Here is a 12,846-nt window from a genome sequence, read left to right as displayed (position 1 = left end):
GCCCCTCCCTGTGCGCGAGAACGGGACAGCCTTTAGTTCTCGCGAGAGCCTCCCCCCCTCCCCCCAGCCAGTGAGTGCGCGAACGAGAAAGGAGGAGGGCGCTTCAGGCGAAAGCACTGCAGACGCCATTATCCTCTGTTTCTCTGCTGCACCGACCTCGACGTCTTGCCTACTTCCCGCCTATTTGCGGCCTACAGGTAATTTAGAGTTATTGGGGCTTGGGCACTGCGGGTTCGGGCAGGGGTTTGGCCTCCCTAAAGGCTGCGTTGACTTTTTCGAAGTCTGATTTTTCTCAGGCCCTTAGCGGCCTTACAGTCTGAAGGGAGGCGCCGGCGGGGGGCGGGGTTGTCGCCTCCTCCGGCGCCTTGATTGACGCGGCCTTGGGCCAATCGCTTCGCTCTCGCGCCACCGCTGTAGCCGGTGCAGCCAATCGGGCCCGGCGGCGGGGTAGGAGAGTGCGTGGAGGCGGGGGAGGGCAGTGGGGGCCTACGCTTGTTCTCTGTCTAGCTGTGACCGGCTGAGGAGGCGCGGCGGCATAGGGACGGTACCCTTGCCGGGTGAGGAATGGGGCTGGGCGAACGGCGCGTGGGGGTGAGGGCAGGAGAGTACTTTCTCCATTTGAGGGAAGGCGTTTGGGGGCTTGGTGGTGGTTGGCGGGTTCTGGGAGGGAACGTTGCCGGGTTTCCCCTCCCCCCACCTCCGCCATTTCCCTGAGCGTATATCTGCAGTCTGCGTTGTGGTACTAGAGGCTTCGGAGAGTCGCGAGGCTTGTGCCGGTGGGATGAGTTTTGTTCTGTTGGGAACTAGGCCTTGTGTGGGAAGGAGAGGGAGCCGGAGGGCGGTAGAGAATGCCGCCGCTCTCTTTGTGCGGGGCCCGCCGCACTTGGGCGCTGCGGGCCTGGGTCTGGAACGGGCGAGCTGGAAGGGTCGGGGCTGCCTTGGTTGCTTTGTCTCCCGCGGTGGGGGGAGGGCGCGGGGGACGAGGTCTCGGGACCGCGTGGTGGGTGGGGGAGGGGGTCCGCGCTCGGCTCCGCCTAGTAGCACGTAGTCGCCATTACGCGGGCCGCCATTTCCTGTCGGATCGGGCCGAGGAGAGGTGCGGCGCTGGTGCTCTCGCCTCGGGAGCTTTCTCAACTCCTGTTGCTTGGCGGTTGCCGATCCCGGTTTCGGGCGTTGCGGGGAGGAGGGCATGTTTGCCCTTGGCTGGTCGCGCATATACTTAGCGATTTTTTGGGTCTGGCGACTAAAGCACTTGGAGGATATTGGGTTTATCGTTATAAACAGCCTGCTATTTGTCGTCAAACCCCTTTATCTAAATCTTCCGTAGCACCTCAGTATTTGAGTTTGGGGCCAGGTTGGCGTTTCAGTTCCTGGGAAGAGTGGAAGGCGTAAATACTGCCATGACTGTGAGCTGTTTAGCTATTTCTCTCATAACGGGAGCCGCTTGTCGCCTCCTGCCAGTCAGGAGAGGGGAGCTAAAAGGCTGTTCACAGTCCTATTGCCAGTCTGGTAGTGCTGAAATTGTCAGGTTATACCGCTTTTAACGTAATTTGAAATATCCCGCTAGTGATGTTATTGGTGTTCAAGGGTTGTTAGTCGAGTACTACAGGCAGTTTGGGTGTACTCCTGTTTCAGGTTTGCCTGTTTATCGCTCCAGTAGATTGGCCAGACGGTTGGGTATGGCTTGAATTTGCCTTTATATTTCAAGTAGACTTTTCAAGTCACCGGTGGAAAGAAACCCAGAAGTTTAGAATCCAGATGTAAAAATAATTTCTGCGTCTATTTATAAATGTGTACTTTCGGGAGCATTACTCGAGACTCATTACTCGGGGGCTTAAATGCCTTATGCGTCTGGTTTCTATGTATTTATGTAAAACGTTGTTGTGGTGGAACTTGATCCAAAATTACGGTACTTTTGCTTTTACAGAAAGATTAGATAGGTCTTTTGGATTGTGTTACAGGGCGGTCCTTTGGAAATTTAAGATCCTAAAACAAGTTTTAGAAATGGCTCTTTTTGTTGTGTTCAAATCTGTAGTCATTAGTATTCGGTAATAACCAAAAAAGCAAAACTGATTTGTGTTGGTTTTCGTAGGCTACTACAGCACTAGGGTGTCAGTTGGTCCCGCCCAGAACACTTCAGTTCTGCCCTGGAAGGATATATTTAATAACTGGTACGTTCTGGAAATAGTCATTTCTTTCCCTTGTCTTTAATATTTAGTACGCTGCACAGCCTACTTTGCAAGAAACCAAGTGTACTAGCCTCTTTATTTTTTAACAGATTCGTGTGTCCCTTGAATACAAGAAAATGGAAACTGAACAGCCAGAGGAAACCTTTCCCAACACTGAAACCAATGGCGAATTTGGTGAGAAAACATTTTAACAATTTTTTTGCTTTGTTAATTTCATTATTTTCTCTGAGATCCTTGTTAGTTACTTTTTTGAACTAGAAGTAACTGTCATTTGCGTAGGTGAGGAAACCGATTAAAAGAAAGCCAGTAAATACAAGTTTTTTTCTTGCATTTAGAAATTTCTAATCCTTTGATGTGCTGTCACAATAAATCTCGTGTTTAGAAAATTAAGGGAGTGTATTTTGACTTAAAAGTTGAAGATTGAATGCCTTTTTTTTTTTTTTTTAACAAGCTTTAACAATTCCTTCAAAGGGAGTGGAGTTAAATGTTAAATCTGTAGGTTAAAACTAAAATGTGATTAAAGGTACCCTTTCTTGAAGATCCTGGTGCTCTCTGAAACCTAAACTGTTAATTTTTAGGTAAACGCCCTGCTGAAGATATGGAAGAGGAACAAGCTTTTAAAAGATCTAGAAACACTGATGAGATGGTTGAATTACGCATTCTGCTTCAGAGCAAGGTATAGATTTTATTCTTGAAATTGTTTCTTACTCAAAGTAGAAATTAAGAAAATGTTTGAGCCTTCTGGGAAGCCTTCAGAAGGCTGCAGAATGTAAAATAATTGTGTGGCTCTTTCTAAACAGACTTAGACTTTTTAGGCCATGGTAATTATTTTGCTAATGATTAAAATGAAAGCCCTTAACATGGTGAACTACTACAAGCCTAATTAGGAGATGGGTATGGATGGTCCTTATAGCATTAATGCCTTAAAGATAGTATTTTTTATTTCATTGTGGGTTCATTAGATAACATCCTGATTGGCAGCTTACTTAACTGATAATATAGCTAAAAAATGTGAAAGTATCTACTAGAATTCAAGTTAATTGACTTGCAAAAGGGTATTGTAAATTTGGTGCCAGTGCTTAAGATTTATACTCAGTATATTTCTGGCATTCTGAATATTTCAAAGCTCTGTCTAGGTATTTAGTCCCCGGAACATGTCACATAGACTCTTGGTTTTTGTTTAAACCTTGTGGTTTTAATATCCCCAAATAGATTTCCATCGCTATAACCAAACAAGAGGTTAGATATGGTAGACTTGTGTGGTGTTTGTCTTTTAACTAAAAGGTTAAGAAGACACACTAAGTTTCTTTTTATCTTCTCCAGAATGCTGGGGCAGTGATTGGAAAAGGAGGCAAGAATATTAAGGCTCTCCGTACAGACGTAAGTATTAAAGAGTTTAAACCTACTACACAGGCAGCTTCAGTTTTATGTGTTTTTAGAAATTTAAAGATTTGCATCATAGAAATCATTTAATAGCCTAGATACAAGCCTTTTATAATAATTGAATACATAGATAATTCTAAAGATTTGCCATTCCTAACAAAGCCCAGATTGAGTTGGGGGGTCTATATTAAACCTCCTCACTTTCTAATAACTTTACACCAAATTATTCACTTCAAGCAAGATAACATCTTAATTAGAAATAACAGTATAAAACCCCTTAATTGCACCATTTCCCATGTGTGAATCAAGTACAGTAGTACTGAAAACCGTTGCAGGTGGCTGATTAAACTCCATATTTTTATTCCCTCCCCCCCCCCACCCCCCCAGTTTGCCCATCTGTTCTTGAATAGTTTGCACATGGAGCACAAAGAAGTTGAGGTTGCATGATTTAGATATGGGTAAAGAATAGAGTAGGCACTTAATTTTATAACTGGGTGACCGTCTGTCAATGCTGATAATTTGTGTCTTCATATTTTATAGTGGGTTGACTCTTGTGATTAGACACATTAAATGTTGGTATCACCAGAAGTGAGCATATTTATAGGACTTGGCTACACCAAATTTCTTAATTTTTTTTCTCATGTTACACACTCTTTTGATGTTTCCTTGCTGAAGTTGAGGCAAATAAGAACTTTGTGTTGAAAACTTATTTGATAGTATTTCATTTCTCTCTTGGTCGCAGATCTTTGTATGTTCCTCTTGATTACTGTAAACTGAACTTAAAAATTTAAATTTTACAAACTTGCCTGTTAGGATCTAGGAATGCATTTTAAACCTCCAGGAAACCAAATCAGTCATTGAAGTTAGGATTTTTGGTGGTGTGGGAATTTTTGTCTTTTATAAACCTCTTTCCTCTTAATCCAGATGTTATATATAATTATCTGGGTTAATAATTTCCCCATTTCCTCGAGAATTCAAGTCATGACAGGTTTTGTGTCTACCCTCATGAGCCAGCCTGCTACTGAAACATCGTTTGTTTTTTAAAAGTACCATCATTAAAGGTCCTTAAATGTTAAGCCACAGTCAGATATAGAGAAGTCCATTATTGTGTTAGTCTTCAGAACAACTTAAGCTTGTTTCATTAATTGAGAGTATGAGTATAGTTTGTATTAAATTAAAATTTATTGCTTTTCCCCCTTTTCCCTCTCCTTGTTTTTTTGGCCATATATCTCCGTTGCCCATGTACTGGATCGACTTACCCCTGCGTTGCCCACCATGACGTTGGCCCATCCGCCCCTGAACGCCCATGTGAAAACCCTGGTTGGCTATGCCCAAAAATGTGCTCGTTGCCAAACGGGTACCATACTTGACAACTTCTGATTGAATGCCCATGCCCAATGCCAACATCCACGAACGCCAATGACCAATGCAGTACAATGCCAGTGTTTCAGTCCCAGACAGCAGTGGCCCCGAGCGGTATGTCCCAACAGTTTATGCCTCACTGCCTGATTAGAAAGAGAGAAATGTATTTTATTACCTGCCTTTTATATAATTAAATAGTATCCCCTTTAGACGGTGTATTGTTTTTCAAGTTTCTGTCTTATTTTCCCCATTAAGTCTTTTTGTCACTGAACTTTTACCGTGAGTTGCCCACCCAAACGATCCACTAATTTTATTTCAATGGAAGGAGCACAGCTTCAAGTGTTGCATATTTGCTGCATTGTAAATCAAATTGTTACCGAAACAGTCTCTCTCGCTCTGTCTTTGTGGCCCACCTTGCTTCCCAACATTGCCTGTTCATAATTTTTTCTGATGAAATGCTAACTCTGGTTCACTTTCCTTCACTTCTCATTTGTGTTGTCTTTGTTTTTGTCTCGCATTTGTATTTGTTTTCTTGCAGAGCCCATTAGTGATCTAATTTCTAACTGGTATCCATAACCTTACTCCAAATACAGTGTTTACCACTTGCATATTCCCCTACTTTGCCTGAGAGAAGGTGTGCCAGTTTTTCCAATGTAACAGCGAGGGTATCCTTAATTAACTTAGTGGTGGCGGGGAACATAAATATTCAACTCTGCTTCAGTTCTGGTCAATTTATTGCCCACTTAATCTGAGCCCTTCCAAGAGCCCATTCTCTCTGTCTCTCTGCAAGTCTCCTAATATTGTTACCATGTTTGTATTGGGCATAAAACAAAATGCATGTGAAAAATGTATAAATAGGCTACTTTAAATGGGGACTATTAAATAATTGTATGTTCATCTCTGTAAAAATTTGACTACTGGTGATGACCACAAAACTCATTTTTCTTTTCCACCTTTTTTTGTACTATCTGGTATTTGTGGTGTTTGACAGCATATTGAGTATCAGTGCTGATATTGAAACGATTGGAGAAATTCTGAAGAAAATCATCCCTACCTTGGAAGAGGTAGGCTCATTTTTTAAATGTATTTCGCAATGGAGGGGGTGCTTAATATATTTAATGGGGCAAAATGGGGGAGGTGGAAAGACACTGGACATAATAGTTTTTTAGCAGCAATGTGTTACACTCTGCTGCTTTAAGTGCAGGATTCTTTTACATCCCACATTACTTGTTTAAAAATGTAGTCTAGCCATTCTGGAGTAGATAGGAAGTACCTGTGGTTGTGCACATTCATGGAGTTTAGCATGTATATTATGGGCTTTAATTTTTAGAAGAGGTTTTGAGTTAGACTACTGACTGTGAGACTATGTTGGAAAGGACTATGTTTGATCTAGTTTGAGTATTTTTAAATTCTGTGTAATCTTGTTTGCTAGATATACAGAGAAAAGCATTGTATGTTGATTGTTAGTGTAGATAAGCAATTTCTTGTTATTTAATGATAGTTGTGAAATATGTTGTAGTAGCTTTACCAATATATGCGACAATAGCCTGATCACACTAGACACTTAACCTATTACTCTTATTTTTCTACTTTCAGGGCCTGCAGTTGCCATCACCCACTGCAACCAGCCAGCTCCCGCTCGAATCTGATGCTGTGGAATGCTTAAATGTATGTCATAGTGCCATTGAACCCCACTGAAGTATGGAGCCTGGCCCATAGGATCGATTTTATTTTCAACATAGTGTACTTTTCCCGTCTCTATAGAAAAAGGCTTAAAAAGATGATAAATGAATGGTCTTACAACTCACTGTTGACCCTGCTCCATGCTGCAGTGGGAATTAACTACATTTGCAAAGTGCTTTGCAGTCATTTTTATTATGGTGTTATTTGAATGTTAATAATAATTTTGTGGTAACAGTGACATGCTAAATGGCTGCAGTGTGGGTATGGTGTTGCAGGACCTGAAAATAAAATAGTTTTTTAAGGTGGTGCAGAATGTCCTTTTTGGGCCTGGCTATTGAGGATAATAGCACATAACTGGTAAAGTTATTGAAATATAAATTCAGGTTGCTCACTGCAACAGTATATTGGTATGCTTATAGCAGATAAGTGTGTATTCGGGAATCTATGATTTGGAACTGAAATTCTGTAACTCCCTCCACAGTACCAACACTATAAAGGAAGCGACTTTGACTGCGAGTTGAGACTGTTGATTCATCAGAGTCTGGCAGGAGGAATTATTGGAGTCAAAGGTGCTAAAATCAAAGAACTTCGAGAGGTAAAGCCAGTGTTTTTTTTTCTTCTGCTGAATTATTGGAAAATAGTTGTTTATAAGGATTTGGTAGGCTTTTCTCATTCCCTCTTTTGAGTTTCCTCCCCCTAAGATTACGTAGTTTGCTAATTAAGATATAGTAGAATGGCTTGGCCATACTAGACAAGTTATTTGCCAAAAGTGTATTGCAAAGCCCAACCCTTACTAACAAGGTTTTACATTGGGGGGAAATTTTACTAAAATATACATTAAATCTGTCTAAGCCTAGAACTTTTTTTTTCTTTAGTGCATTTCCTTTTTTTTCTGATTGATTAATGCTGCTTATTTTGTAAACCTATTGCAGAACACTCAGACAACAATCAAGCTTTTCCAGGAATGTTGTCCTCAATCTACTGACAGAGTCGTTCTTATCGGAGGAAAACCTGATAGGGTTGTAGAGTGCATAAAGATCATCCTTGATCTTATATCAGAGGTACCTTCAGAACACTTTTATTTACATTTAATTTCACAAAACAGATTTCTTATTCAAAAGTAATTTCAGAAGGCAAAGACAAAGTACCTTTCCCTAACAATTTCTGTCACTCTGCTTTCCCATCAATTTAATTTAGAAATACTTTGGGAGAATCTGTACTGTTGTCTTTGATTGTTGGTGAGGTTTTTTTAAATAACTTTTGATCATTCAAATGAAGTTTTTATGGTTCCTCTATAGTACTAGATGGTGATCCCCAATCCCCATTGTGAAATTGAAAGGAATTTGTGGTCTGTTAACGCCAAGGGTAAAATTAAACTGTTGCCTCACGAGCAGTAAAACTCCCAATTTTTTTAATTTCAAACTCCTGTCCCTATCCTTAACCACAAGTATCTCCCAAGAGAAATACAAAGTGCCTGAAGTTTTCTGTTAAAAGAATTACTACTGTGAACTAAGGTTTTTTTCCTCAATCTATAAAGTTGCTGTGTTTTTCTTTCAGTCTCCCATCAAAGGACGTGCTCAGCCTTATGATCCCAATTTTTATGATGAAACCTATGATTATGGTGGTTTTACAATGATGTTTGATGACCGCCGTGGACGTCCTGTGGGATTTCCCATGCGGGGAAGAGGTGGTTTTGACAGAATGCCGCCTGGTCGGGGTGGGCGTCCCATGCCTCCCTCCAGAAGAGATTATGATGATATGAGCCCTCGTCGAGGACCTCCTCCACCCCCTCCCGGACGAGGTGGCCGGGGAGGTAGTAGAGCTCGGAATCTTCCTCTTCCACCACCACCACCACCTAGAGGAGGGTAAGTTTCTTTCATCCACACATTAACATACAAGAAGCAGCACTTCACAGATAGAAGGGGGTAGGTTTTCATTTCAAATACTTCAAACACGTGACCAGCTGAGATTACAATTACTATGCTTGCAGAGATCTAATGGCCTATGACAGAAGAGGAAGACCTGGAGACCGTTATGATGGCATGGTAAGAACTTTGATACTACTTCATTAATGTATTTATGAGAGCTAAAGGGTTTAAAAGTTAGCTAACATTTTATTGAACGTGTTAACTGAAGAACTTGTCTTACAAATATACTCTGTTAGTCACTTAAATCATTGTTTCTGTTTGTCTGCTGGGATATTACGACTTGTTCCACTCTTTGTTTGCCCCTAAAATACATGATTACTGCAAACTTTTATGTAGAGTCATGAAGTAGAAATTGATGTATAAAAATGGTGGCTCTGACAAATACCATGCAAGTTTATGTTAATAGTTTTCTCTCTCTCAACACAGGTTGGTTTCAGTGCTGATGAAACCTGGGACTCTGCAATAGATACATGGAGCCCATCAGAGTGGCAGATGGCTTATGAACCACAGGTTGAGTATCACGGGTGTTTATGTTAATAATCTTAAAGTGCTTATTTACTCACCAATTAAATATTTTATTTCCCCCATCAACATTTTTGTTTCTTGGAACGCTGTGTACCTGAATGGTTTCTTCCCCTGAAGATTGTTTTCTGAAATTGGCTTACTAGGGAATATATGGGAGGGCTTTGGTTACTTATAATAACTGGGGGTTTTTTAGAAATGTGTTTAATTACCTAAAGTTTGGAAGGCAAAGTAATTTTCTGTTTTTGTCTGTTCTGTTTTTAGGGTGGCTCTGGATATGGTAAGTTTTCTTCTTTCTGAAATCAAACATTATTTCATGCTTTGTATATGAACTTAATACTCATTATTTAAATCAGATTATTCCTATGCAGGGGGTCGTGGCTCATATGGTGATCTTGGTGGACCTATTATTACTACACAAGTAACTATTCCCAAAGATGTAAGTATTTTTAATATTATAAAAGACATTTTCTGAGTCATTTTTATGAGTTTTCTGACTTAACAAAGGTTTTAACAAAAGTATTCCCTTTAAGGATTAAAATTGTGTTTCAAGGACTTCAGTGAAGTGTTCTCCAGTTTAAGCCTTGTCAAACAGTGTTCAGTGCTATTAAAAGCAATTATCAGGGGTTTGAGCCCCTGGTTCATTTATTAAAGCAAATGTCAGTTGGTAGTATAAATAGGTTGTAATTCAAACTGACTGGTTGGAGGGCATTAAATTAACAGTATAGTCAATAAGTTGTACAAGAGTGTTCTTGATGGTCACTGAACATACAGGGTAGGGTTTTTGTTTTTGTTTTAAGTATATCATAAACACTTGCTTTTAAAAATCTTTGCAGTTGGCTGGATCTATTATTGGCAAAGGTGGTCAGCGGATTAAACAAATCCGTCATGAGTCAGGAGCTTCGATCAAAATTGATGAGCCTTTAGAAGGATCCGAAGATCGGATCATTACCATTACGGGAACACAGGACCAGATACAGAATGCACAGTATTTGCTGCAGAACAGGTCAGTTTGTTTAGCTTTATGTTATTAGCCTACACATACTAAAACCTTAAAAAGCTTCTCTTTCTCAGCTGATTTTTCTTTTAGAAGCCATGGTGTCTCAAGCTTTTGGGGACCTAACTTCTAAACATTCTAATAGCTTTGCTTTAATTTTCTTCTGCCTTCTTGCTAAAACACGAAGACATTCGATACTAATCTTACTGGAAGAAGCCTTAACCAAGCAAACTTCTCATTTTTCTGGTGAAAACTGCTGCCAAAACCACTTGTTACAAATTATACAGAGCCTGTAGAAAATGTAGAAGATTCAGTGGATGTTGGTCTAGTTCTGTGTGGAAGACTAGTGATTTTGTTGTTTTTAGATAACTGAATCGACAACAAATCACAGTCTGCCATATGGCACAGGCCATGCCTCTACAGGACAAATGATTGGTGCTGTAAAATGCAGCAATTCACACCTTAACTGGCATTTCTTTGTCTTTTCTACCATATATTAACAATTCTGCTCTACTAATGTCTGATTTACTATTAATCTTTTTTCTTGGACTTTACATTGCTCTAATTTGTAATTACTAATGTTTTAGTTCTTATCTCTAATTGTGTAATGGACATGTTTATCATTTTAATTTAGCATTGAAATTGTCTTAATGTTGATTAAGATTGATTAAGATGTTACGAACAAAAATTCTAATTCGTACTTTTTTTTCTTTTCTTTTATAGTGTGAAGCAGTATGCAGATGTTGAAGGATTCTAATGCAAGATATTTTTTCTTTTTTATAGTGTGAAGCAGTATTCTGGAAAGTTTTTCTAAGACTAGTGAAGAACTGAAGGAGTCCTGCATCTTTTTTTTTTTATCTGCTTCTGTTTAAAAAGCCAACATTCCTCTGCTTCATAGGTGTTCTGCATTTGAGGTGTAGTGAAATCTTTGCTGTTCACCAGATGTAATGTTTTAGTTCCTTACAAACAGGGTGGGGGTGGGGGAGGGTGTGCAAAAACTAACATTGAAATTTTGAAACAGCAGCAGAGTGAGTGAATTTTAATTTTTGTTCATTGTTGGTGGTTTAAAGAAGTCCCCCCATGTAATTATTGTGAACACTTTGCTTTGTGGTCACTGTAACATTTGGGGTGGTGGGACAGGGAGGAAAAGTAACAGTAGTCCATATGTCCCTGGCATCTATTCAGAGCAGTGTGCAGAATGTAATGCTCTTTTGTAAGAAACGTTTTATGATTTTTAAAATAAATTTAGTGAACCTATTTTTGGTGGTCATTTTTTTTAAGATGGTCATTTTTCAAATGGCTGAATTCCCTCCAACCTACCCCCAAACGGAACACTAAGTTTAATTTTCAGTCCTCTGTTGGATATAAATAAATGGCATCTCTTCTTGGACTTAGGCAAAATATCTTGACAATACTCAGTTCTGGTGATTCTTAATGATTTGAAGTCCATTGCTTGGGAGGAAATTCCACCACACATTCATGCTTATAATAAGCTGGGGATTTTTGTTTGTTTTTGCAAATGCTTGCCCCTACTTTGCAACGATTTTCTGTTCGTAATTCTGAAGAACCAAGGTGGGGAGCAACACAACTGATGGAATAGTGGTATAAGTTTATACCAGAAGCTTAATGACAAGTTTTATCAATCAGAATAATACTTGGTTATGGAAGTGACTGATGCTAAATAAATTCTGATTATTTTTTATTAGATAATTTCTCACATATAGACTTAAACTGTCAGCTTGGTAGTGTCTATTAGTTAAACTTTGTAAAATATATATATATTCTTGTTTTTCCATTGTATGCAAATTGAAAGAAAAAGATGTACCATTTCTCTGTTGTATGTTGGATTATGTAGGAAATGTTTGTGAACAATTCAAAAAAAAAAGATGAAAAAAATTCCTGTGGATGTTTTGTGTAGTATCTCTTGGCATTTGTATTAATAGTTAAAGTTCACTTCCAAATAAAACTCCCATAATGCTAGATTTGATGTGTGCCCAATTTTGAACAAGGGTTGATTGACACCTGTAAAATTTGTTAAAACGTTCCTCTTCTAAGGAAATACAATAATCTTAAATTATGTATTTTTTGTGTGAAGTGTTTTTCTAGCATTTATAAATCAGATTTCATGGGGGTGGTAAATTGAAAACTTCCAAAGAGGAGTTGAACATAGAGCTGAGTCATACCAATTTTACAAGTCTTCCTGTTCTCATATTACCTGTGATATGCTTGCAGATTCTTAGGTTTCTATCTTTAAAATAGCTCTGGTTTGTTGGGAGAATTTTTTTCCCCCCCTGGTTCTTGGCTCATAAGTCACGTGCTACCGGTTAACTTTGAATTTGTCTAGAAAGCCTGAGAACGTGGAAAATAATTCATGGATGCAATTCTAAGTTTCAAGAAAACATGTATGATAGGCTGAAGTGAGCAGAATTTTCTGAAATGTGTGAGCAGTACACGTGAAGGTGTTTAATGTTTTAGTGATAGCCCTCTTAGTTCAAGGAGGCGGGGGTGGGGGTGTGGTGCAGTGAGTGTTCTTTTGATAAGTGACAGTGGTATCACAACATAATGCTACCTGTGACGAGGTTTCCTCAAAGATGATATTAGTCTGAATTGCCACCTGGGTGTTGGTTAGCTTTCCACTTCTGTATTTTAAGCATGAGTAAGCTTGGGTTGCTGAGGGTAGTGTAACCTATTCATGTTGAAATGAGACCTTCCTCTGGAGAAAGATTATCAGTAATGATATTTTAGTCAAATTGTAATTCTATTGGAGGAAAGTATCCCTGGA

The 12,846-nt window shown here is 39.5% G+C and overlaps 1 protein-coding gene across 12 annotated transcripts; it reads left to right on the top strand.

Annotated features, from left to right (window-relative positions):
- Positions 1-60: 60 nt before the first annotated feature.
- HNRNPK (heterogeneous nuclear ribonucleoprotein K) lies at positions 61-12,143 on the top strand. 12 transcript variants are annotated; one of them, XM_027550119.1, is made up of 17 exons: positions 66-197; positions 2,093-2,171; positions 2,279-2,363; positions 2,768-2,865; positions 3,513-3,569; positions 5,005-5,048; positions 5,926-5,998; positions 6,531-6,602; positions 7,099-7,212; positions 7,550-7,678; positions 8,175-8,482; positions 8,608-8,662; positions 8,972-9,055; positions 9,332-9,347; positions 9,424-9,506; positions 9,904-10,073; positions 10,788-12,143. In XM_027550119.1, exons 3-17 carry the CDS (start codon positions 2,306-2,308, stop codon positions 10,819-10,821), a joined length of 1,395 nt encoding a protein of 464 aa, XP_027405920.1. In that variant the 5' UTR covers positions 66-197; positions 2,093-2,171; positions 2,279-2,305; the 3' UTR covers positions 10,822-12,143. The 12 variants fall into 12 exon arrangements, with proteins under 12 accessions (XP_027405926.1, XP_027405920.1, XP_027405924.1 ...); XM_027550123.1 differs by having other exon boundaries at positions 72-197; positions 10,848-12,044; XM_027550124.1 differs by lacking the exon at positions 66-197 and adding an exon at positions 455-557 and having other exon boundaries at positions 10,848-12,044.
- Positions 12,144-12,846: the final 703 nt, after the last annotated feature.

The sequence above is a fragment of the Bos indicus x Bos taurus genome, chromosome 8 (genome assembly GCF_003369695.1).
Source record: "Bos indicus x Bos taurus breed Angus x Brahman F1 hybrid chromosome 8, Bos_hybrid_MaternalHap_v2.0, whole genome shotgun sequence".
Classification (NCBI taxonomy): Eukaryota; Metazoa; Chordata; class Mammalia; order Artiodactyla; family Bovidae; genus Bos; species Bos indicus x Bos taurus.
This window is presented reverse-complemented; position numbering and strand designations above follow the sequence as displayed.